At 45.8% G+C, this 24,123-nt stretch overlaps 3 protein-coding genes and 1 long non-coding RNA gene across 7 annotated transcripts; 3 read left to right on the forward strand and 1 right to left on the reverse strand.

Moving 5' to 3' along the window:
* The first annotated feature begins 4,297 nt into the window (after positions 1 to 4,297).
* On the forward strand, positions 4,298 to 9,748 carry cfi (complement factor I). Its single transcript, XM_026322589.1, has 17 exons — positions 4,298 to 4,496; positions 4,820 to 4,974; positions 5,075 to 5,228; positions 5,446 to 5,509; positions 5,597 to 5,756; positions 5,881 to 6,071; positions 6,321 to 6,428; positions 6,514 to 6,642; positions 6,848 to 6,880; positions 6,973 to 6,993; positions 7,428 to 7,561; positions 7,667 to 7,770; positions 7,912 to 8,016; positions 8,120 to 8,295; positions 8,867 to 8,968; positions 9,083 to 9,231; positions 9,611 to 9,748. The coding sequence occupies exons 1-17, from the start codon at positions 4,425 to 4,427 to the stop codon at positions 9,677 to 9,679; spliced, it is 1,926 nt and encodes a 641-aa protein (XP_026178374.1). The 5' UTR covers positions 4,298 to 4,424; the 3' UTR covers positions 9,680 to 9,748.
* Positions 9,435 to 17,299, reverse strand: LOC113139084 (protein NLRC3-like). Of its 4 annotated transcripts, none has more exons than XM_026322061.2 (10): positions 17,044 to 17,299; positions 15,306 to 15,449; positions 14,951 to 15,042; positions 12,915 to 14,718; positions 12,592 to 12,765; positions 12,304 to 12,477; positions 11,151 to 11,324; positions 10,752 to 10,916; positions 10,617 to 10,654; positions 9,435 to 10,206 (listed from the first exon to the last, which is right to left on the reverse strand). In XM_026322061.2, the coding sequence occupies exons 2-9, from the start codon at positions 15,443 to 15,445 to the stop codon at positions 10,648 to 10,650; spliced, it is 2,730 nt and encodes a 909-aa protein (XP_026177846.1). In that variant the 5' UTR covers positions 15,446 to 15,449; positions 17,044 to 17,299; the 3' UTR covers positions 9,435 to 10,206; positions 10,617 to 10,647. The 4 variants fall into 4 exon arrangements, with proteins under 4 accessions (XP_026177846.1, XP_026177854.1, XP_026177837.1 ...); XM_026322069.2 differs by having other exon boundaries at positions 11,151 to 11,208; positions 12,362 to 12,477; positions 12,915 to 14,721; XM_026322052.2 differs by having other exon boundaries at positions 12,915 to 14,721.
* Positions 16,571 to 18,108, forward strand: LOC117152761 (uncharacterized). The gene is made up of 2 exons (XR_004463297.1): positions 16,571 to 16,773; positions 16,850 to 18,108. It is a non-coding gene; the product is annotated as an uncharacterized LOC117152761 (long non-coding RNA).
* Positions 18,109 to 19,105: 997 nt separating this feature from the next.
* On the forward strand, positions 19,106 to 20,833 carry LOC113125503 (dickkopf-related protein 2-like). Its single transcript, XM_026299004.1, has 4 exons — positions 19,106 to 19,273; positions 19,709 to 19,865; positions 20,093 to 20,212; positions 20,439 to 20,833. The coding sequence occupies exons 1-4, from the start codon at positions 19,106 to 19,108 to the stop codon at positions 20,831 to 20,833; spliced, it is 840 nt and encodes a 279-aa protein (XP_026154789.1).
* The last annotated feature ends 3,290 nt before the right edge of the window (positions 20,834 to 24,123 follow it).

A 24,123-nucleotide genomic window follows, 5' to 3' on the forward strand; every position in this document is an offset into this window, starting at 1 on the left:
GAGTCCTCACTCTCTCTCACTGTCAGAGTTCTCTCTGTTGCAGTCCTCTCTCAGTCCGAGTCCTCACTCTCTCTCACTGTCAGAGTTCTGTCAGTCTAAGTCCTCACTCTATCTCACTGTCAGAATTCTCTCTGTTGCAGTCCTCTCTCAGTCCGAGTCCTCACTTTCTCTCTCTGTCAGAGTTCTCTCAGTCTGAGTCCTCACTCTCTCTCACTGTCAGAGTTCTCTCTGTTGCAGTCCTCACTCTCTCTCTCTGTTGCAGTCCTCTCTCAGTCCGAGTCCTCACTTTCTCTCTCTGTCTGAGCGAGTCTTCACCTTCCCTCTGAGTCAGCGTCCGACCATGTCATCCGACTGAGTCTTCACCGTCCCTCTGAGTCAGCGTCCCACCATGTCGTCCGACTGAGTCTTCACCGTCCCTCTGAGTCAGCGTCCGACCATGTCGTCCGACCATGTCGTCCGACCGAGTCCTCACCATCCCTCTGAGTCAGCGTCCGACCATGTCGTCCGACTGAGTCTTCACCGTCCCTCTGAGTCAGCGTCCGACCATGTCGTCCGACCATGTCGTCCGACCGAGTCCTCACCATCCCTCTGAGTCAGCGTCCCACCATGTCGTCCGACTGAGTCTTCACCGTCCCTCTGAGTCAGCGTCCGACCATGTCGTCCGACCGAGTCCTCACCGTCCCTCTGAGTCAGCGTCCGACCATGTCGTCCGACCGAGTCTTCACCGTCCCTCTGAGTCAGCGTCCGACCATGTCGTCCGACCGAGTCTTCACCGTCCCTCTGAGTCAGCGTCCGACCATGTCGTCCGACCAAGTCGTTTGACCAAGTCCTCATTGTCTCTCTCAGTCGGAGAACTCTCTGTCAGAGTCCTCACTCTCTCTCTCAGATGGAGTCCTCACTCAGCGTGTTCTAGACTGAAGGTTAACCACCGGTGGGAAAAATTTAGAAGTTGAGGGTCCGACAAACGAAGGCTGGAACCCGCCTGAGGACAGTGGATGCTCCATTCATTTAATGAGTGAGTACAGTGTTATGAATCATCTCTTTGATATGTCTCTGTTAAGTGTTGATTAAGAAAACCCTGGATGTGTGTATGAAGTGGTCACATGATTTTTGTAATCCCTTCATGGTAGAGAGACCATTGAGTCTGTGAGGGACAGACGCCAGATGATGAAAAAATAACCCTATAAAAAGAAACACTGGAAACACCACTGGCTGAGGATTACAGAATTGAGTCCCTTCCCTATTCTTTTTCACTTCCTCTTCTCTTTCTTGTAACAGTACTGTCAACCACACATTTACCCCATTTATCTGAAGTTTGGATGACTCAGTCGGAGTCCTCTCTCTCTCTCTCTCTCTCTCTCTCTCTCTCTCTTTCTGAGTCCTCTCTCTCTCTCTCTCTCTCTCTCTCTCTCTCTCTCTCTGAGTCCTGTATCTCTCTCTCAGCCGGAGTCCTCTCTCTCTCTTTCGGAGTCCTCTCTCTCTCTCTCTCTCTCTCTCTCTCTCTCTCTCTCTCTCTCTCTCTCTGAGTCCTGTATCTCTCTCTCTTCCGGAGTCCTCTCTCTCTCTTCCGGAGTCCTCTCTCTCTCTTTCGGAGTCCTCTCTCTCTCTCTCTTTCGGAGTCCTCTCTCTCTCTCTCTCTCTTTCGGAGTCCTCTCTCTCTCTCTCTTTCGGAGTCCTCTATCTCTCTCTCTCAGCTGGATGTCCCCCTCTCTCTCTCTCTCTCTCTCTTTCGGAGTCCTCTCTCTCTCTCTCTCTCTCTTTCGGAGTCCTCTCTCTCTCTCTCTCTCTCTTTCGGAGTGCTCTCTCTCTCTCTCTTTCTCTCTTTCGGAGTCCTCTCTCTCTCTCTCTCTTTCTCTATTTCTGTCGGAGTCCTCTCTCTCTCAGTCCTTTGTTCTCTGTGTCCCTTGTTTTGCAGTATCAGAGAAAGGGAGCCGCATCTCAGCCAGAGCTTAGAGCTGCCTTCGTGCCACTGGAGTCCAGAGCTGTCTTCTCGCCGCTGTAGTCTCCAGCGTGTCTACTCAGTCGGGGTCCCCAGGGCCGCCGCAGCAGGCATTTCCATCGTCCGAGGAGACAAAGTCCAGAACCTCAGTGCGCTGATGACAATGTTCCCACTGAGGTTCCACCCAAGATTCCAGAACCTCAGTGTGCCGATGGCGGCATCCCTGCTGAGGTTCCTTTCCAGTCTCCGGCCAGCCTTTCAACTAAGTTTCCAGCTAGCCTCTCTCCTCAGCCTCTGGCCAGCCACTCACCCCTGTTTCTGGGAGGGTTCTCACCTCAGTCGCCAGCCAGCCCCTGACCTGAGTCTTCAGCTAGCTCTTCGCCTCGGTCTCCGGCCAGCCCCTCACCTGAGTTTTCGGCACTCCTCTCACCTGAGTTTCTGGCTAGCTCGTCGTCTCAGTCTCCGCCCAGCTCCTCACCTGATTCTCCGGCTAGCTCATCGTCTCAGTTTCCGGCCAGCCCCTGACCTGAGTTTCCAGCTAGCCCCTCGCTTCAGCCTCTGGTCAGCCATGGACCTGAGTGCCCGGCAGGCTTCTCACCTGAGTTTCTGGGTAGCTCGTTGCCTCAGTCGCCAGCCAGCTCTTCACCTGAGTTTCCAGCTAGCTCTTCACCTCGGTCTCCGGCCAGCATTGCGCCTGAGTTTCCGGCAGGCCTCTCACCTGAGTTTCTGGCCAGCTCCTCACCTGAATCTCCGGATAGCTCGTCGTCTCAGTCTCCGGCCAGCCCCTCACCTGAGTTTCAGGCTAGCCTCTCACCTCAGTCTCCAGCTAGCTTTTCGCCTCAGTCTCTGGCCAGCTCCTCACCTGACTCTCCGGCTAGCTCGTCGTCTCAGTCTCCGGCCATCCCCTCGCCTGAATCTCCGGCTAGCTCGTCGTCTCAGTCCCCGGCCATCCCCTCACCTGAATCTCCGGCTAGCTCGTCGTCTCAGTCTCCGGCCATCCCCTCACCTGAGTTTCCAGCTAGCCTTTCTCCTCAGCCTCTGGCCAGCCGTTCACCACAGTTTCTCACCTGAGTTTCTTGCTTGCTCTTCGCCTTAGTTTCCAGCCAGCTCGTTGACTGGGTTTCCGGTGGGCCTCTCACCTGAGTTTCTGGCTATCTCTTTACCTCAGTCGCCAGCCAGCTCTTCACCTGAGTTTCCAGCTAGCTCCTCGCCTCAGTCTCTGGTCAGCCATGCACCTGAGTGCCCGGCCAGTGTTTCACCTCAGTCTCCGACAGGCCTCTCATCACCACCCAGTCTCCAGCTCTCCCAAGCAGCCCCGGATCTCAGGGGGTCAAGGGGTCGTCTTCCTGAACAGCCCCAAATCTCTACTTGTCTGAGAGGACTTTTGGTGCCTGAGGGACCAATCTCCAGAGCAACCCCAAACACTCAACTGCCCAAGGAGTGGCCATCTTGGTCCGCAACGCCTTCCGGGCCAGACCATGATTTTGTATTAAGCTCCTCTTTTCCCAGCACTGGTCCCAGGCAGCTTTACGTTATTTGATCTTAATTATTTTCACCTGTTTGCAGTTTGCTTTTTGTTCTTGCCCCCTGTATGTGTACCCTGCTTTCCTTTGTGTTTTGCCGGAGCATTGCTAGATAGTAACTGATGATACGAGTTACCAGTTGTTGTGGCAGCCAGAGTATCTTTATTTGTATTTTTCCTGAGCCCTGGTAATTCCAGGGAAATAAAGTCTTTTTTCTTGTCCTGCACTTGGGTCCTACGCCTCTCCTTCTCCAGCACACCACACAACATAACAATCCGACTGTGTGAACCCAGCTGAAGCCTCAGTGATTTTGAAATGTTCTTTTATTGATACAAGGTTGAACATTAACTTGTTTGTGCTCATCCAGCTCTTTATCCTGCAGACGTTCTGCAGTGTCACAGTAAGAATCATCAATCTAAACTCTGTTCTCTTCAAGTGTCTCCAAAGTGTTTGCAGGATTTACAGTGAGCCTCCATCCACTGAGGGCCACAAGCTGTGAAATGAAATACAACCATTTTACATTTGCTTTTTCTGCTGTGTCGTATCAAAATATGTAACTCAAACGTTTGCGTTTGCAGTTTTTCCTAAAAAAATCTCAATCTCCATTTTGTTGATCTGCAATTTGTGCAAACAGTTAAACCCTCAGTGCAGACCAGGGAGCCACGTTACCGCCCACAGAACACAAATATTTGTATTCATGGTCGTGGTTACTGGAAACCACGACCATTATTAGCACCATCAGTCACCTGGATCAGTCTGGAGTCCAGGCATGTATTGACGAGACAAGCTAATGATTGATTGGTGACAACATCAGTGGCCAGAAGAGATATCAGACTGCCAGTTAGGGACGTCCTCAGCGAGACTTACTGTCTCTGTCTGCAGCTGTTTCTTCAGTAGAAAATACTTAGTCCAAGTTGTTTCTTTATTTTTTCCAGTTCCTGAACACAGGAGAAATTCTCTCCATGTTCGTCAGGATGAAATCACTCGGAGCTGCTCTTCTCTTCATGTCCCTTCTCATCATTTACTGTGAAACGGTGAGTGTGCACAGAATACTGAGTCGCTCAGGCTGAGGAGGATGTAATGATTAGGGTTAGCATTAATTCATCAGTATAGACATGAGACTGTGTTGATCCCAGGAACATAAATGTCTGAACCAGCTGATGACTATTTGTTAAACGGAAGTCAATGCATAGGTTCATTATTTTAATCTTACATGCTGGAATCAATGCAACTATCAATGTGTTTTCCCTTTTCCTGTGTTTAAAAAGTGCTTTTATACAAACCTTTAGATAAAATGCACAATCAGTCTGTTCTGTTCTGTTGATTTCTAACTGAACTGTTTTAATTTCTCCTCCAGTCCAGTCCATCTAAACCTAAGAAACAACCATCACGTCAAAAAATAAAGCCGACAACCCCAGCACCCACAACACAGGTGACCTCACCTGTCCCCATCACAACCGAAGCACCCAAGGAAGACGAGTTCCTGGGTTCATCTGAGTGTCTGGCAAAGAAGTAGGTGGATTTTGCTTGGTCATATGAAGGTGGTTCTAACAGCAGGTCCATCTGTGATGATTTGTGTTTGGAGTCTAAGTGGTCTGTCTAAATTGATCAGGTTTACCCATAAATCATGTGGCCTGGTGTTTTGTCGACCATGGGAGCGTTGCATTGATGGACGATGTGAATGTAAACCACCGTATATGTGTCCCACTGAGAACGTGACTGCAGTCTGTGGGCGAGACCATAAAACATATCGCTCCTACTGTCAGGTAATGTACTTAGTGTTTGCTGAGACAGCATTGAGCAGCTTCTGATTAGTTTCTGAATTTAATTAAGCAGTGCCACACCTCCATCTCTAGACCTTGTTGAGTATCAGAACCAGGACTGGTATCAATCAGCAGACTCTTAAAGTCGAAGGGATACTTTCTCCTGGCTGATTTCAAAAGGTGCAATAATTTCAGGTTTGAATGTGTTTTTCTTTTCCAGTTGATGGCTCTCTCGTGTCGGACCAAGAAACCAGTCATGTCCCACTTTGGGGACAATTGTAAAGGTCTGCTTTCAAAGCTACATTTAGTGCCTTGTTATATTTTCTGTGTCACTGTTGTAGTTAAAGTTACTGTTGTTTATCTCATCACAGACAGAAATCCATTCAGCAGTTCAATAGACCCTGACACAGGAGTGATCAAGATCTTCATCCCTGATGCAAAGAGCAGTGAAGGCGGGAAGGAGTTACTGGTCTGTGAGGACTGGGACATGGCAGCTGCTAACGTAGCCTGCAAAGAACACGGGAACCCACTGTGAGAGGAGATGTATTTACAAAATGCATGTTTGCAATAAGCACAGTTTTAGCGGCATGTGTAAAGAACATGCTGAAGTGTAGAAGATACACAGGTATACTAACTGTGTCTGCTGTGTGTGTAGGGGTGCAGCAAAAGCTGGTTACGTTCAAGATGATTCCCTGACAACCAACCGTGACAAGAACTTCCCCAGCACCTGCGTCAGCATCCACTGCCAAGGTTATGAGACATCCTTAGCTGAGTGTGTGATCTTTGGTGAGAAGAACATCAGCAGCGGGAAGGTCGCTAAAGTCTCCTGTTATAACGCACCGACAGGTCAGTAAGTTTGGTCTACCCCTCAGCCTTTACCCTCAGCCTGACTTATCACAATCAGCTGAAAGGTCATGGTACAATTAGGTCAACAAGACAACATCATCTGCATAGAAAGACAATGCACCTTGGCAGTCTAGGCAGTAAGGACTGTCCACATTATTGGCTGATAGCGGACAAACCCCTTGACTGTGATGAGGGATCTATTGTTGTACTGTGAGCGGCTCTACAACCTTTTGTGTCTTTGTGTTTTAGATAACGAGTGTGGCTTCCAATGTGTTAACAGTAAGTGCGTGTCTCTGAACCAGACGTGTGACGGTGTTGACGACTGTGGTGACCGGAGTGACGAGATGTGCTGTAAAAGTAAACCAGTCCCAGAGATACAGAGATCCCAGAGATAGCCCCGAGAGTCCAATCTTTCAGAGTGTGACTGATTATTGTTTGTCAGAATGCAGGAATAAAGGCTTCCACTGCAAGATGGGTGTCTGTGTCCATAACAGTGCAGTCAGGGATGGAGTGGTCGACTGTCTGGATGGAGAGGATGAATCGTCCAAACACTCGTCTATGGACAAAAACAGTGAGACACACAGTCTTGATGGGCACAATCCACACCCACACAGTAGAAAACCTGACGGTGAAGAATCAAAACCACCTTTATTAAAAAGAAAAATAGTTGGTGGTGATTAATGTAAATAGGACTGAGGATGCAGCAGTAACAACCGATCACAGACCAGTGTGACCACCATCTGTCTACTTATTGTCATGTATTTTATTTCCCACAGAGTCAGCGACAAAACAGCGACCCCAAAACACAGGTACACCTGTAAACACCATGTACACAGGTCTGTGTCAGGAAATTGTTATTGTGGTTACTGATGGTTCTGTTTATTTTTATTCTGTATTTCAGAGTACACCTCTCCCAAACAAGGTACGTAGGCTTAGAACTGAGACAGTAGAATTAGACAAGGCCAAAACTATGTGGACGTCCCTGTTTCCCCTCAAGGCCACTCTTACTGTAAGTTTCTTCTGTAGGCCAGCCTTAGAGACAGCGCTCAGACATTGTGAAGGAGTCTGGAGTAGAACTGCTGTTCTTTTAAACAGTGAGGTGACACTGGACCTACTGGAAGCCTCACTCAGGAGAGGGACTGTGACCCAGCCTGAGATAGGCAGCAGAAAATGGATGGATGTTCAACTATCCCATCTAACAGAGTTCCACATACTTTTGGCCACATTGTGTATTTGCTTTGTTAGTGTTGTAATACTCGTGTCCAAGTCATGCCAGGACACTAGATCCCTGTATCAACAGTCCAGCTGCCCCAGTTACTCAGACCAAATCTCACACAACTGTGCATGTGTGTCCAGAAATAAAGACCAACAGAAAGTTTCTGGAGTCCAAGTTGCAGTGTGGGATTCCCAACAAGGACGCAATACCAGTGCAGGACCGAGGGAGGACCATCCGAGTCAAGAGAGTGGTGGGAGGACTCCCTGCAGAACCGGTCAGCTATAATACCTCCTGCCTGTCTCAGTACCAGTTTGTGTGGATTACTCCTGTACTCTGAAACTCAAGCTGCTGCTGTGTGTTGGTGTGTGTGCGGCTGCAGACTCAGATCCAGTGGCAAGTCGCTTTGGAGGAGCACAAGAAGATTGACTGTGGTGGAGCTTATATTGGAGGGTGCTGGGTACTCACTGCCGCTCACTGCGTCAGGTAGGACAGACTCTGGGAAGGATGATCCACTCCTGGTTTTCCAACAGTTGCTTTTCTGACTCGTCCTCTATCTTTTCCTTTTTTACTACATCAGTGATTGAATGTTAGTTCTGTGAAACTTTATTTGTGTCTCTTTCACAGACCAAACCCATCTGCTTTTATGGTCAAGTTTTCTCTCTGGAAGAAGTTTAGGGCTCAAAACACGACCGACATTGTTCCTGTGGAAGAAATTCGCATCCACCCCAGGTAAGAAACCCAAACCTGACCTGCTGCAGCTGTTGTTGCACGTGAACCTGAACATTAACACATTAACAGAACAGGTAAAACTGAAAAAGCTGTCCACCTGCAGGTACAATGCCTCCACCTATGAGAACGACATCGCTCTGGTGAAGCTGGAGAAGCTTCCGTACACGGACATATGTTTCAAGGACAACCCGGCCATCAGAGCCGTGTGTGTTCCCTGGTCCACCCACCTGTTTCAGCCCGGACACACCTGCAGCATCTCCGGGTGGGGACGAAACAAAGGTGCCTGCACGACTGTCCAGCTTTTATGTGGTTAGAAGAAGAACTGCAGCCGCGTGTGAACGTGGTCCATTAGAGCAAATAGACGTTCAACACGTTCTGCTGACGTTCCCCATCAGAAGGAAAAACACATCCTGAGTCCACGTGTTCAAAACGTGTGTGGACGAGACACAGTTGATTCCCATAGTTTGTATTGGCATAAAAAAGTTCATGTATTTATGTTGATCTAGTAGCTCAGACAGTATCAGTCCCTGGGGCCGACGTTACGTTTCCCCACAAGGGAAACTAATCATCCAGGGAAATGTCTTTTTCCATCTGGTGCTCAGTTTTCTGCCTCATTACTGGGGCTGACACCAGCTGGTGCCAACTGGTTCCAGCGTCACTTGACTGGTGTGAACGAGTCGCTTCACTGTTGAAAAGGTTTAAAGCAAACAGTGATGTGACGCTGTCAGCTGATATCAGCACCTTTCTGATCATAACAACAGATATCAGGTCACATTATGTGTCAGCTGATCACTAAATAAACCCAAGTTCACTGATTCCTCCACATTAAACAGATATTGTCTGTTCACAGAGGGAAAAGCAGCTCAGGTGCTGCTCTGGGCCAACGTGTCCCTCATCGACAACTGTCAGCAGTTCTACAACGATCGCTTCAAACCAGGCATGATGTGCGCAGGTGAGTGTGCACCTGGTCTGAGATCTGCACACACTCACACAATCTTGTTGGACACTGTGCAGGTGTGAAATTATGTGTGTGTGTGTGTGTGTGTGTGTGTGTGTGTGCGTGCAGGTGATCTGGAGGGCAGCGTGGACTCCTGTCAGGGCGACAGTGGAGGTCCTCTGGTCTGTGAAGATGAGGTGGGTGTGTCTTACCTGTGGGGCATCGTCAGCTGGGGGGAGAGGTGTGGTCAGCCGGGATTCCCTGGAGTTTACACACAGGTAAGATACATGTACACACACACACACATGCAGAGAAGAAATAAACAGGAAGTCCATCTTTACTGTAGGTAGAAACAATAACATTTAAGGGACAGAGTGATTTCATATTATTATGTTTGATTTCTTCTGTTTGTACACAAAATATGAAAATAATTAACTTGTAAGACGATTTTTCACTTCACATAAACACAAAGTCACATGACTTTATCATGATTATTAGACTTTATTGTTTAATGCTTTCAGTTTGGTTTCACAGCAGAACAACATACAGTCATCAGTGGTCATCATTTTAGTGTATTTTCAGATTCAGTGCATGACCTTCACACGGGCACAAGCACAAACCTAATGTTTATGGATTTATTCCCTGTGTCTGCGACAGGTTGCTCATTACTTCGAGTGGATCAGGCTTCACACCGGTTGGCCTGCAGTCACCAAGTTTAACCTCTGAGGAGCCGAACACACACTTGCGTGTTCCCTTCTGACAACTTTGTTGATTAGAGTTGTGTTTTAGGGCTACGGCTGTGAGGTGACGACCACTTTGCTTACTGAGAAGAAGACTTTCTATTGTTGACTCATACTACTTCCTCTTTTTACTTACTATTTGTCCAGCCAGTGTGTAGGTGGGCTGGTCTAACACAATAAGCTGCTCTACGTGTTCAAGTGCAAATATCCAAAAGTGCAGGGAGATGTGAAACATTCAGAACGTGACAGTCTTTGGTTTTGAAGCTTGTGAGAAGAGACGAGCAGCACGATGCACAGACATTAAAACTAAGTGGTGGTAAAGTGGAACAGGGAGAGATCCATTTATTAAGATCAATGCTATGATTCCCTAGAAGGTTGTATAGTGACAGTTTGTAAAGATGTGATTTGTGACATTAGATTGTATGAATAATAAAATGTGGCAGTTCCTTGAACATTTTTCTTTCTGAAACGTTGTTGGTGAGACTGGGATCCTGCAGGGAACTTTTCTAGAAGCTGAAACAGAAAAATGATTCTGTGAGTCACATAAACATATCTATAAACAACAGTTCCCATAATGCTTCAGTCTATTTCCACTAAAACATAGGCACATTTACACATTTACACCTGTGCTGATTTAATACCAGGCAGGTCTTTCTCTGATACGGAAGAATAATTCAAACCTGCAGTTGTTTCTATCAGAGAGAATGATAAATATATGTTTCATGTATGTTCAGGTTTGACTTAGAGAAGAGCTGAACTCAAACTGTGGCTGTTTTAAAACATGTTCGTGTCTCATTTTTGGCATTTTTTGGTTTGACAGGTTTTCTCCTTGGGCTATAATCCTCCACATGCACACACTAGACAATTACAGAGTACAAACCCGCAGGGAGGCTACATGACTCTGTACAACTGTCAATACTCACATATTTCTGCGGTGTCTGCTGTCCAGGTTTATTACACCCTGCAAGGACAAGCACAACGTTAAGGTTAAAGAACAGTCACAACAGGTTTCTGACTTGTCTGACTGGCCCTTTAAAATTTAATCACATGTTACTGACATTACAATCTCCAGTCTGCGCTTCAGTCCAGCAGACAGCAGCTCCACTGCTGACCCCTGCAGGTTGTTGTCTCTCAGGTCCAGTTCTCTCAGATGGAAGGGGTTGGACTTTAGAGCCAGTGCCAAAAAAACACAACTGTCTTCTGTCAAGCTGCAGAAACTCAGCCTGAACAAACGACAGACAAGATATACTGCGATCAGTGACGGAACATGTTTCCATTAAACTGTGATGACTGCAGTGCTTAGTCTTAGCATAAAATTCATTCAACTGTATCTTCTCTTGGGTTTTGGCTCATCTTGTCACACAAAGGTAAGAATAATGAAAAACACATAATCATTAATGACACATATGGCCTCCAAAAACACTTCATAGTTTAACCTGTAATCAGATGTATCTGACCTCAGAGTCTCTAGTCTGCAGTTTAGAGTCTCCAGTCCAGCAGATAGCAGCTGCACTCCTGAATCCTGCAGCTCGTTATAACTCAGGTCCAGCTCCGTCAGACGTGAGTTGCTGCATTTCAGAACTGAGGCCAAACAAATGCAGCTGCTTCCTGACAAGCTACAGTGCCTCAGACTAAACCAAGAAAAGAAGGGCGTTAATATAAAAGTCCTGACTAAAACCACCCGTTTTATTCAATTTGCTTCTTAGCACGCCCCAAACCTCTCCAACACTGTTTAGCTTCATCCAAGGTATAAAGTCTTTACAGCTAAGGTGTAAAAGGTAAATTAAAGGTGTGTCCACATGCAGCATCTTAGGGAAACCTGGATATTTGCAGTGATCAAACATGTCAAATATTTGCTTCTCTCTACCATGAATAAGACACAGTATCTTTTGGTTCTAGTCTGCTGGTTGAATAAAATGAGCTCTGATTTGTCTTATTATTATGTATGTTACTCTATTACGTAACACTTAAAGAAATAACAGAGAAAATCTGCAGCTTTAGCAATAAAACATCTGCCACATTAGCAATATGAAAAAAGAGCAAGAGAAGGAGCTGCTCACTGAAAAGTAATATTGTCACATCTGTGGGAGCCATTTGGTTATTTATGTGTTTGCATTATTCCCATTTGGGTTCAACAGAACCATATAGGAAGGAACGGGGGACCAGGGGTTTCACGAGGTCAGAAGCAAACAGTTTTTGGCTGATTTGTTATGTTCTGTATATGTGATACAGCTGTTGGGATTATGGAAAAGTTATACATGGACGTGTTGGATTCACTGGACCTGTGGTGTTAAAGCTTACACACAAAAACAATGGAAACTGTGTGATGGAGAGATAAATGCACTAATTGTGCAGCAGACACATGATGTTTTCAGATGTCATCACGTTAGTACATTAGTAATGTCGAGGGCGTCAATCACTGCTCGTTCTAGAAACTCCTCAGTGGCTTTAGGTTTAGGCTCAGCTGCCACAGTATCGCACATCTGGTTATTGACATCACACTCAAACAGTGATTCTTTATTTCAGGCTTTTACAACATAAAATCTGGGATAGTGCTGCTGACAACAGGGACATTTGGTAGTTTGATTCCAAAAACACGAGAGATGTGACCTGAGAATCTCCAGACAACAGTTTGGACTCTCTAGTCCAGCAGACAATAGCTTCACGCCTGAATCCTGCAGCTTGTTGTTACTCAGGTCCAGTTCTCTCAGGTGGCATGTGATGGACTTCAGAGCCGAAGCCAAAGAAGAGCAGCAGCCCTCGGACAGCCAGCACTCACTTAACCTGAAGCAGGAACAAAGAACATTGCACGTATCTAACAGGCCTAGCTCCACCTTCAAACAGCATATATTACACGCAATCATACATACGATAAAAAAAACACAAAGGAAGTCTGACCTGAGAGTCTCCAGTCTACACTGTGGACTCTGTAGTGCAGCAGAAACCAGCTCCACTCCTGAATCCTGCAGCCTGTTGTTGCTCAGGTCCAGCTGTCTCAGATGGGAGGGGTTGGACTTGAGAGCCGAAGCCAGGACTTCACAGTGAGTCTCTGAGAGTCGACAATCAGAAAGTCTGTAATAGAAACACAAGACTCAGACCTGGAGCTCCAGGCTTCAGGGTTGGTGCAAAAATAAGTGTATTCTTTTTTCTCTTTGTTTAGTTTTGATTTGTCCACTGTGACCTCAGATGTTTGCTACAGTGGATCCGTGCTGTGGACTTACCGAGCCTCTCTGCAGTTCCTCACAGCTGGGATCAATCTGAATCGTCCCTCCTGAGATGTTCTGTACACATTAATGTCCAGCACATCCAGAACCTCCTCTGACATCTGAAGCATGTAGGCCAGAGCTGAGCACTGGATTTCAGAGAGTTTCATCTCTGACCTGGTGTCTGACTTCAGGTACTTTTGGACTTCCTGATGCACCGAGTGATCATTTATCTCCATCAGACAGTGGAAGATGTTAATGCTTCTGTCAGGAGAGATCTTGAAGGTGCTCATCTCCTTAAGGTTGTGGATTATCTTGTGGGTAGATTCTGGACTGTTCTCTGTGTGACTCAACAGGCCTCCTAAGAGTCTTTGATTTGATTTGAGTGACAGACCATGAAGGAAGCGAACAAAAAGATCCAGGTGGCCATTTCTGCTCTTTAAGGATTCATCTACGGCTTTTCTCAGAAACATATCTAAAGATGGCTCACAGGTGTGATACCTGCTCCGGGGATTTCTCAGGAAAGTCTCAAGTGTCTCATTATCCTTATTTGTGTGACAACAAAAAACATAAACTGCAGCCAGAAACTCCTGAACACTCAGATGAACAAAGCAGTAGACTGATTTCTGGAAGATCACACTCTCTCTTTTAAAGATCTCTGTACAGACTCCTGAGTACACCGAGGCCTCTGGGACATCCAGACCACACTGCTCCATGTCTTCTTGGTAGAACATGATGTTTCCTTCCTCCAGATGTTCAAACGCCAGCCTCCCCAGCTTCAGAAGAACTTCCCCATCAGCCTCCGTCAGCTGCCGTGGACTTGTCTCATGTCCCTTATGGTACTTGTGCTTCTTCCTGTTTGTCTGAACCAGCAGGAAGTGTGAGTACAGGTCAGTCAGGGTCTTGGGCAGCTCTCCTCTCTGCTCTGTGGTCAACATGTGCTCCAGAACTGTAGCAGTGATCCAGCAGAAGACTGGGATTTGACACATGATGTGGAGGCTCCTGGATGCTTTGATGTGTGAGATGATTCTGCTGGACAGCTCTTCATCCCTGGACCTCCTCCTGAAGTATTCGTTCTTCTGGGCATCAGTGAAGCCTCGGACTTCTGTCAGCCTGTCCACACACGTAGGAGGGATCCAATTGGCTGCTGCGGGTCGGGAAGTTATCCAGACCAGAGCCGAGGGAAGCAGATTCCCCTGGATGAGGTTTGTCAGCAGCTCATTGGCCGAGACCTCCTGTGTGACATCAGACACCACCTTCCTGTTGTTGAAATCCAGTGAAAGTCTGCTTTCATCCAGGCCGTCAAAGATGAACAGAACTTTACAGACAGCCAGCTGCTCTGCTGTGACCTTATGTAATGTTGGATGGAAAACATGGAGCAGCCTGAGAAGACTGATCTGCTCATCTTTGATCAGGTTCAGCTGCCTGAACGAAAGCAGGACCAGCAGACTGACGTCTTGGTTTTCTGAGCCCTCTGCCCAGTCCAGACTGAACTTCTGAACTGAGAAGGTTTTTCCAACACCAGCGACACCGTTGGTCAGAACCACTCTGATGGGTCTCTGCTGGTCAGGGGAGGCGTTAAAGATCTTGTGGCACTTGATTGGCGTGTCATCGAGGGTCTCCATCTTGGAAGTGGTCTCCAGTTGCCTGACCTCATGTTGGGTATTAACCTCTTCACTCAGTCCCTCTGTGATGTAGAGCTCAGTGTAGATCCTGTTGAGGAGGGTTCCACTTCCTGTTTCGTCAGTTCCTTCAGTCACACGTTCACATCTCATCCTCAGACTGGTTTTGTGTCCATCTAAAACCTGCTGCAGACCAGAGTCTGCTGAAAGGGAAAGAACAACCTGAGACTAAGGAAGCTGAGCCAGAGTTTGGTGATTATGTTCATTAGCTACGTAGAAACACAAGACACGTTAAGAAAAGATTTTTATTTCTGCGCTAAGTCTAATTCTGACTGCTGAGTTTGTGGAGGCCCTGCAGCGTTTCCTAATCTCAGTAGTCTTTTAGGTTTAGCTTCAACCGCCCTGCAGAAACAACAGTGTTGATGCTCTTACTGTCTGCAGTGCTGCTCTGACTGGGCGAGTCCTGAATGGACACAAAGCAGGACTGTGGCTCCTCAGCACCAGCTCCACATCTCTTCTTCTCTCTGTGGAAATAAAGACGTTCACAATAAATCTCTACCAACGCACCAGGTTGTCTCGTTAGAGAAATATTTGTGATTTCAGTCACCTGACTCTGCTGGTTCTTGTTTCCTAATGATAACACATTACAGGACTAAAGGTCTGGACTCTTTTTGTTCCTTTACCTGTTGCTGCTCTAACAGGGTTCACAGAACAGAGTCGGCTCTCTGGAGGAATTCAGGACAAATGAGGACATTTGTTTTCTGTGGAGTGTGAGGTGTCGTCTTACTTTGCGTTTGGAGAAGGACCAGGTTCATTACTGAAGTCTGGGGAGTGTCCCATGGACGAGTCACTCCTCCTCGAGGACAACAGGAATTCTGGAGACTCTGCGTGATCTTCGTCTTCCTCCACACAAACAGTCATCTTCATCTGCCTGAACACAAACACAGAAAAACCAGCCTCTCCTCAGTATCCCCGAGGCAGCATCAGGACTTTAACATCCTGCTCGGTCTCATCACTGTGCAGATCGTCGTCCAATAAAGGCACAGACATCACATCTGGACCGATGTGACGGTCCTGTCATATCTCTCCTTGTTTCTAAAGCTGTCACTGTTCCCTCTACCTTCCTGTGTGGAGTCGCAGGGACAGTAAATCCTGGTTTTAATCCAGGGTCTGTCTCAGACTCAGTAACTGTTGACTGCTGTGCAGGCTCGTTCCTGCTGCTTGCATGACTCAGAGCTCAGCTCCACACTGTCTGACCAGCTCATGTTTGCTCACACACACACCCACGGGAGGATGAGGGTGTGTTTACAGACTGTGGCTGTGGCGTCTGACTCCAGACTGAACTTTAGAGAGGTTCGTGCTGTGTTTTAAAATTAGTGTGTGATCCAAGGCTTCAGCAGTGCGACGCGGCCGAAGCATGTGGGAAACCTCCTCAGGTTACATGTCGCTGAGCTGCAGTTCAGGGACTCAAAGAGGACATTTACCCTCAGAGAGACAAATCCACAGACCACGTCTCAGAGTAGCTTCAGACAAACTACTGTTCAGACTGAACTAACACCTGTAGCTGTGAGCTGAATCAATAAAGGCTGTTGTTAGTGAACGTATTAGACTGAGGCAGCTGATAAACCTGTTTCAGTCATATGTACCACAGCATTAAAAAAACGATGGACTGGCCCTTTAAATTTCATGAATTAAGTCTTTTTCTTTGTTTCAGCTTCTGTTTCCTCCTCAGTGCAACAACCATCAGGTGAATTCAGCTGAAACACCAAACAAACATGTTCAGAAGCAAATTCTCACATTTTGTTTCTTTAAAACTAAAGCAACTGATTTCATGTGAACTTTAAAGCCTCAATCGGCTCCTCGCTTCATTTCTTATTCATTATTAATAAATGAATTCTGGTGTCTCAGTAACATGGGCGTCACTGGCTGAGACAAAGTGAGCGTTCCCATGAGTCTCAGTCTCTGTGTGGCAGAGCTGAGAGAGACCAGAAGTGAAACTGACAGTCTCTAGTTTGGATCAGGTCTGTGTCTGTCTGTGAGAAACAGACACAGACCTGATCCCATGTGAGGACATGTGCATTATTGTCTAATAACCAGTGGAGACATTTCCTTCCTCCTCCTGTGGTGTCGGTGTCACTGGTTCTGTCATTTGATCTATTTTAGTTTCTTATTTAACTCGCTCTGACACAAACACTGATCATCATGATGAAGGAATAAATACTGTAGTTCTGCTGCTGTGACTTCACATCCACACGGTTTGTATATAAACGTCCAGTCCGAGCTGATGTGGACGATGCGTCTCGTTCTCACTCTGCTTTGTTTTATGTCTAGTGAACTCGCAGAACTAAAACTGTTCCAGCAGAGACCCTTCGGAGTCCTCGGCCTGGTCCAGTGACCTGACCACCGCCATGTTCTCAACACATCGTGTGTGTAGAAGAACCGTCCGGACAAGTCTCCGTATGCAGACCATAATAAGAAGAAACTGGATGGAAGCTAATGATTAGAATAAGAAGTCAAAGTCTTACCTCGGTCTGTCTGTGCTCTCGGTCGGAGAACTGATGAATCACCAGGAAACGGGAAATGACTGAAGCCTCCACGCAAACATGTCTGCAGCACCCGAAACACCCAGCAGAGCTTTAGACTGTAGGGGGACAGGAAACAGCCGCTGAGGACTGAGGGACACTTGACTCAGCCTTTGAAAACAGCTGATCCACCTCACGTCTTTAATCCTAAACCATCTGTTCTTACATAGAACTGGGTCCGCTGAAGTTTGATGTTTGAGTAGATGTGGCCTCAGGGTGGCGCCCTGGTCCTTTCAGTCCGCTTTAACCAGGACTCAGCAGACTAATGAAACGGCAGCAAACTGGTTTCTGGTCCTCAGGTTTATCTCTTTGGTTCTTCACTTGGCCCTTTTTCTTTTTTTTTTCTGCAGAACCTGCTGTTCTCTGACCCTTTAAAGAACAGAGCTGGAGATTTGGCTTCAGATTAAATGTCACACACACACACACACACACACCCACACACACACACACACACACACACACACACACCTTAGGGCTGAGGGAGCCTGGTGTGTTAGAGGTGTAAAAATGATGACACAGATTCACCACAGTCTGTTTCTGAATGACTGTAATGACTGACTGACTGATGTGGGTCTGATTGTATTGACACAGTGAAAGCACCCACGGGTGTCATCGTGTCGTCAGTGTGGAAAAGGTCAAATGTCCCTGACAAAGGTCAGGAGCGGAGCTGTGATCAGATAAAACAATATGTAAAAACTGTGGAGTTAAAGGACAAATCCTCCTCAGACTGAGTCTCATGGCTGTGGCTGAAAAAAGAGGATCCACTGCCTGTGAACCCAAAACAAAATGTTCTACACAACAGAACCGCCTGACCTGAAGCCTGGTGGTGGACTGGGTTTGGGGAACTAAAACCAGTTTAATGCTAAACTCACATCAGTAACATGCAGAGGATGAGCAGTACTTTTAATACTGTGAGAACATATAAACCTCTGTACTTTTACTAATGTAAGATTTAAATGTAGTATTTTTACTCATAATTTAAAGTAGTTCTACAAAACATTTACACAAGTTCTTGACTCTGAGTTTTTATTTGCATCCACAGCTGTAGTTCCTCTGAGGATGAGTATTGTTACGGGTTTTAAAGTATATACAGTATAACAGTATATGAAGTACTTCAGATATCTATAGTGAGTAGTAGAATGAGAACTTTAACCACATTTTGCTGCTAGTACTCTTGTTTTTATTCCTCTAGTTTTACTTTGTGTTTTATATTTGTATTTAACTCAAAGAGTTAAAAAGTGTGTCTTTCAGTAGGAACCTGGTTCACGTGCCGGCAGAACCTAAAGCAAACCCAGTATTTGGGTGTAGGTTTTCATGACACGGTGAAAATAAATAGTCTAATTGTTTTAGCTCGTTTCTCTCTGGGGGTTTGTGTTGTCCAGTTGTTGCCCCCCCCCCACACACACACACACACACACCTACACCTGTATCGATGGCTGCAGGTGAGGGGGCGCGCGGGTATCGATGTGTGGTGCGCGATGGGCGGGGGCACGTGTGCTTGGCTTGTGTCGGGATCGCGCCCGGTGGGATGGGGGCAGCCTATAAAGTGGGTCGGGGTCCGGGTGCAGCTCACCTGTCCTCGCAGCAGCGGTCAGACGTGCAGAACCTTCTCCTGCTCACCTGAAGGTCGAGCTTCAGCTTTTTATTCTTTAAATAAATATCTGTCTACAACCTCTGCTGGAACTGAAGAGGCTCAGACTCAGAGACACGGCGGCAAATCAGGACTAAATTGAGTCATTGTGAAGTCTTTCAGGGACGGAGAACCTCTCTCTGTAATCCACAGGTAAGTTTGTCAGTTTCTGCTGTTCTTTTTCATCTTTATTGAAGTGACCAGCATTAGGCTGCACTCACAGGACACTCAGGTTGGGACTGAAGAAAATCTACATTTTAAAGCAAATAGTGTGTAAGAGGAAGTTTCTGTTATTTACGCTCCTAATTCTGGTCGTGACCCAGTTTTAGAGACCAGCTCCACAAACAAACGTATTTGTTGTGACTTGTAGCACTCATGGACCCTGCGGTGGTGCTGATGGTGAGTCTCGGGCTCGTGCTTGCGGCATGTTCCCGCGGCGGTAACGCACGTTTCAGACTCAACTCCATCAGGACCGTGATCCTGAGGGACGGGGACGCGCTTCCAGTCAACCGGAGCTCATGGGAGCCCAGTGTGGATTTAGCGGTGAGTCCGTTTTCTGGGTCTGAGTCGTTTCTAGGAGGAAACACTCAGATCCTTTACTCAAGTAACAGTAACTGTACTGTTAATGTTTCAAACTTTATTGACTTTGTTACAGTGTTTCAAATAATAATCAATAATGTTACAGTGTTTGAAACTTTATTGATAATAATGTTAAACTGTATCAAACATTATTGACATTAATGTTACAATGTAAGGAATAAGGTATAGAAAATGGATGGTTGTTACGATGTATCACACTTTATTGACAATATTGTTACAATGTGTCAAACTTTATTGACAATATTGTTACAATGTGTCAAACTTTATTGACAATATTGTTACAATGTGTCAAACTTTATTGACACAGCTGCCACAGTGCTGTGTAATTGGACTGATGTTGTGTAGCCCGTGTAACAACAGACCTCTGTGTTTCTGCAGATCTACCAGTGCATAAGCGACCTGGAGTGCACTGAGGGAAGCTACTGCCACTCTAGCACCAAAGGCTCCACCCACTCCCGCTGCCACGCCTGTCGCAGGAGGAACAGGCGTTGCCATAGGGATGGCATGTGTTGCCCAGGCAACCACTGCAGCAACAGTAAGATTTGCCTTTACATACTGTACCCTGTGTCCAAAACAGATCATTATAGTCCAGAGTTTAGTGATTAAACTGGTAACAGCCAATCTGGGTTTTCTAACCTGGAGTTGGTTTATCAGTTTGATGAACAATATTGTGGTGTTGTGTTTTGTATCAACACATTATGTTTTTTATTTTTGTGGCAATGTTTTTCCAGCAGACTGTAACTTCTTCCCTTTCTGCCTCAGATATCTGTGTTCCTGATATGGACATTTTTGAGTCTCAGACAATCCTGGAATCAGGTGGGGGGATGAGTCCCCTGACTAAAAAGAAAGGATGGAGGAAGAGACAGAGGCTGAATGTCAAAGGTGAGCATTTGTTTTGGGAACTAACCTGTTGGTGGGTTCACAATAACAATATCAGCTCTAGGAGGGGAATGATCTCAAACTTTGGAGAAACCACATGTCATGTTTCACATTTCAGAAAGTGAAATCTGATTGGTCCAGAAGAGGATTATGTCATTCTTGTGGTTGAATGTGACTACCTCTGCTACTTCCTGCATGTATGATGAACTGGTGGTCTTTGTGTTTCCAGGTCAGGTCGGGGATCCCTGCCTGCGTTCCTCCGATTGCTCCGCTGGTTTCTGCTGCGCCCGTCACTTCTGGACCCGTATTTGTAAGCCTGTGTTGCACGAGGGACAGGTTTGCACGCGGCATCACAGGAAGGGGAACCAAGGCCTTGAGCTCTTCCAGCGCTGCCCATGTGGGGATGGACTCAGCTGCCAAACACTGCGAGAGCGGGGCACCAATTCCGTTTCATCATCATCACCTTCATCACTATCTCCACCTTCTTCCTCTTCACTGCTGGCGGCAGCTGCAAAATCCAAATTCGCACCATCCTCTTCCTCGTCTCACCACTCGTCTTCATCATCAGAAAAGTTGTCATCAACTGTGGCAAAGACGAGACTCCATGTGTGCCAGAGAAACTAAGGAAGGATAAACATGAAAAGACAAAAACTGACAGAGGGAAACAGCGCCCCCTGTTTGCCAACAAAGGCAGAGAGAAGCGAGTGAGACTTGTTGGCAGGGGTGAATAACCACACCTGTTTCCACATGTGAGGACTCTCTGTGACCCCCCTCCTCCTCAAAGCTTTGCAGTATCTCAGTGCTAATTAGCTTCCTGTCAGGCTGCATTCACACACAAACTCAACCGGATGTGAGACTCTTTTGTGGTTTAGATCTGGTTTCCTCCAGGGTGTCTAGAAGAGCCGGAACCACAATGAAATCCGGTTTGAGCCCATTTACACCAAGAGTGAAAGCATTGATATTAAAAACCTGATACCCAAGTGTTGTAATGGCCCGCAGCAGGTTTTCATATACTCATATATGAAATACTCTATAGAGTCATATACTCTTATTTTGAAAAAGTACAGTGCAGAAGCACATGCTTCCCTTTGTTTGAGAATAAACGTGTATTTCTGACATTAAGGATGAGATCGTTTAATTTGACTGATGAAAGTTATTCACAATAACTAATGTGAAGTTATGATACAGAAACTTCTGAAGTCCTCTGAGCAGTCAGCAGAAATTCATTCTCATCCCTGAACTGTGCAAAGTGTCCCTGCCCAGACCTTAAGGCCTCTGGTTTCTCTAGACATCTCATTTGATCAGGTCCTGTCTGTTTTGGATGATTTGGGAGCTGTATGTCTGTGGGACACTTTGGGAATCGGTCTCAGTTTCTGATTAAGGGGATTTGTCACTTCCAACATGTCTGTATCTGGTTTTTGGACCATAGAGATTCATATTAGTTTATAGGTGGGAGACTAGTTTCTACACCAGCCTGGTCTGGTTTGTGTTGCAGTGGTCAGTTTGATCAGCTAATGTTGCTTTTGGTTTTGAGGTTTTGTGTTAATGGCTAAATTCATGCTAACACTTCCTAACTCTGCCAACAACACTATCCCCTGAAAAGGTTTCTGTGTGTCCAGGGTTTGTGATGACTAGTGATTAATGAGTCTTCTTCTTTCCCCTTTAAACAATGGAACTGACATGACAGAAACCCTCCCTGGTCCTCGTTGCAAATCAAGGCTAACAAGCTTCATCCAGCCCCAGTTTTCTCCCCAATGTTGAACTAATATTTAATATGTGAGGCAGATCCTCCATTTGCTCAGACCACATGGCAGGAACTGCTCTGCCTGTAACTGTGGCTGTTTTTAGATTAACAAAGAGGAAGAGACTTCCCCACAGGCCTGTGCAGACTCGGGGAAATGATCCCATCTGTCGATAAAAGTTATTTATGACCACAGAGTTGAAGCTACTAGAAAAGATAAAGATATTTAAAGTCTTTAAATGTCCGTCAGGAGGATCACAAGTGATTTCTGTCTTTATCTTGTAACGAAAACCAGAGGATGTGGGAACAGTAGATGTTTGTAGATATAAAAATCATCAGATTGTCCTACATTTGAGTTTATGACTTCTGATTTGAAACATTTATCTGATCTTCTGTCAGAATTAGTTGAGTAACATAAGATAATTTTTAGCCTTTAAAGCCCCTAAAACTCTTATTTCCTCTAAATTGAAGCCATCTCATACTTAATAACGTTACGCTTTGGTGACTCTATTACCTAATGGGAAAACTTAGACAAGTCAGACTCCTGCTCCCAAAACCAAAAGCAACTTTCCAGTCTGCTTTTAATTTGAAATCCAACACAAGGATCCTTAGTATAATTTCCTGATATCTGCAGAAACCAACGAGTCGTCCGATCTAAACAAGACAATAGCTGGTGTGGAAATATGAGTTTTCTCTGATCAGTATCAGCAAAACAACATTGTTTGTTTGTGTCTTTTCAAAAGTAAAACCCCTGAAGAGTCAGGATGGTTTAAAGTAAAGCCAATAACACAGACAGCAACACCTCTGCTCCTTTTTAAAGGCACAGATGTTTATTTTTTACTCAGTTTCCATGTGAGTCTCAGTGAGGACAGAACATCACTAATTATGACCATGGATTTTGGATGTGTGTGTTCTGGACTCAGATCTCATTAGAGACTGTGTGTGTGTTCCCCCTGCTGTGGTTACTAGCTGCTGGGCAGGACTGTGCTTACTGAGGGTACGGTTGTTATGAAGATTACATACCCTGTTGTTCCAGGCTTAGATCACTGCCCTTATTGGTCATTGATACCTGTTCACTATAGTTCACCATCAGCATTTATGTCACTGCCACTTTGTGTTACTGTCCTTGTTGTGCTGACAATAGGACTGAGCCTGTACAGCCGCTCCTCTCTGTGGTCAGTCAGTGCTTGATAGGCAGATGTTTGCAGCTGGTTGTGGAGAACCTCTGCCCGTCACTGACCCATGTTAATGCAGGTCCTGTGGTGTCAGAGGGTCGTGAGGACGTTCTGACCAGGCATCACTACATCAAAAGACTGTTTGAAGGTTTAGACTTGGTTTTGAAGTTGAAGCTGGGACTGTGTGTGTGTGGGCAGTCTGTTAATAATAATAACTGCTTCAGATGATCTTATCTCTGTGGTTTAGACTCTGTCAGCGTAAAATGTGAGCAGATGAAGACGCACATGCCTCGAGCGGCTGCACAGTTTTGACTCAATCTTTATTCATACAGGGAACATTGACGACGCTGCTGCACATTTCACCAGATCAATGCAATTAAAGAGATCAAACATTGTTTCTGGACAAAGACGTCGACCTCACACAACGTTTGAGTCAAACACAATAAAGCCTAAATATTTATTTCTTATATTTAAACTATAAAATTATGAAACCATAACACCACAATGGTAAAACCTTTATCTTCAGCATTACTGTCCTGTCCATCTTTATGATTAATGTTTTTTTCTTAGAACTATGAGTAATGTCTTCAGACTTATGCAGTGCGGTTTTTTATGTGGCACTGTACAGTACATTACACACTTCCCTTTTATTGTGGCCCTTTCAATCTATATTATGATGTTTGTCATTTTTACAACCTAATAAAACTGCAAAGTGACGGACAGATGGGCTGGACTGGTTATACTTTAACCACAAACCCCTCCTGCTCACAGATTATCAAGGAAACGTGTCTGTGTTCGCTGTTTACAGGTGAAACAGGTAAGATTCAATTTGTTAATCTAACAGTCTGGACGTGTTTAAACTCTTTAATTCGGTTTAACGCTCCGCTTAGATCAGTTTTGATAACAAATGTTGCTACTTTTTCAACTCACTGCAGGAAGTTATGTGTCCCTTACACTGTAAAACTAGTTCTTAATCCAACCTGAACAGGCCCATAAAT

This window comes from Mastacembelus armatus, chromosome 18 (genome assembly GCF_900324485.2).
Source record: "Mastacembelus armatus chromosome 18, fMasArm1.2, whole genome shotgun sequence".
Taxonomy (NCBI): Eukaryota; Metazoa; Chordata; class Actinopteri; order Synbranchiformes; family Mastacembelidae; genus Mastacembelus; species Mastacembelus armatus.

What these genes read in the sequence shown, in the direction of transcription:
- LOC113125503 (XM_026299004.1), top strand. Translation starts at nt 19,106, where the DNA reads ATGGACCCTGCGGTGGTGCTGATGGTGAGTCTCGGGCTCGTGCTTGCG. An exon ending in AGCCCAGTGTGGATTTAGCG is followed by an intron (nt 19,274 to 19,708) that starts GTGAGTCCGTTT and finishes GTGTTTCTGCAG; the next exon opens with ATCTACCAGTGCATAAGCGA. An exon ending in ACAGAGGCTGAATGTCAAAG is followed by an intron (nt 20,213 to 20,438) that starts GTGAGCATTTGT and finishes TTGTGTTTCCAG; the next exon opens with GTCAGGTCGGGGATCCCTGC.
- cfi (XM_026322589.1), top strand. Translation starts at nt 4,425, where the DNA reads ATGTTCGTCAGGATGAAATCACTCGGAGCTGCTCTTCTCTTCATGTCC. An exon ending in GAAATTCGCATCCACCCCAG is followed by an intron (nt 8,017 to 8,119) that starts GTAAGAAACCCA and finishes GTCCACCTGCAG; the next exon opens with GTACAATGCCTCCACCTATG. An exon ending in TCCCTGGAGTTTACACACAG is followed by an intron (nt 9,232 to 9,610) that starts GTAAGATACATG and finishes TGTCTGCGACAG; the next exon opens with GTTGCTCATTACTTCGAGTG.
- LOC113139084 (XM_026322052.2), bottom strand. Translation starts at nt 15,445, where the DNA reads ATGAAGATGACTGTTTGTGTGGAGGAAGACGAAGATCACGCAGAGTCT. An exon ending in GGTCCTTCTCCAAACGCAAA is followed by an intron (nt 15,043 to 15,305) that starts GTAAGACGACAC and finishes TTATTTCCACAG; the next exon opens with AGAGAAGAAGAGATGTGGAG. An exon ending in TCAGAGCAGCACTGCAGACA is followed by an intron (nt 14,722 to 14,950) that starts GTAAGAGCATCA and finishes TTTCCCTTTCAG; the next exon opens with CAGACTCTGGTCTGCAGCAG.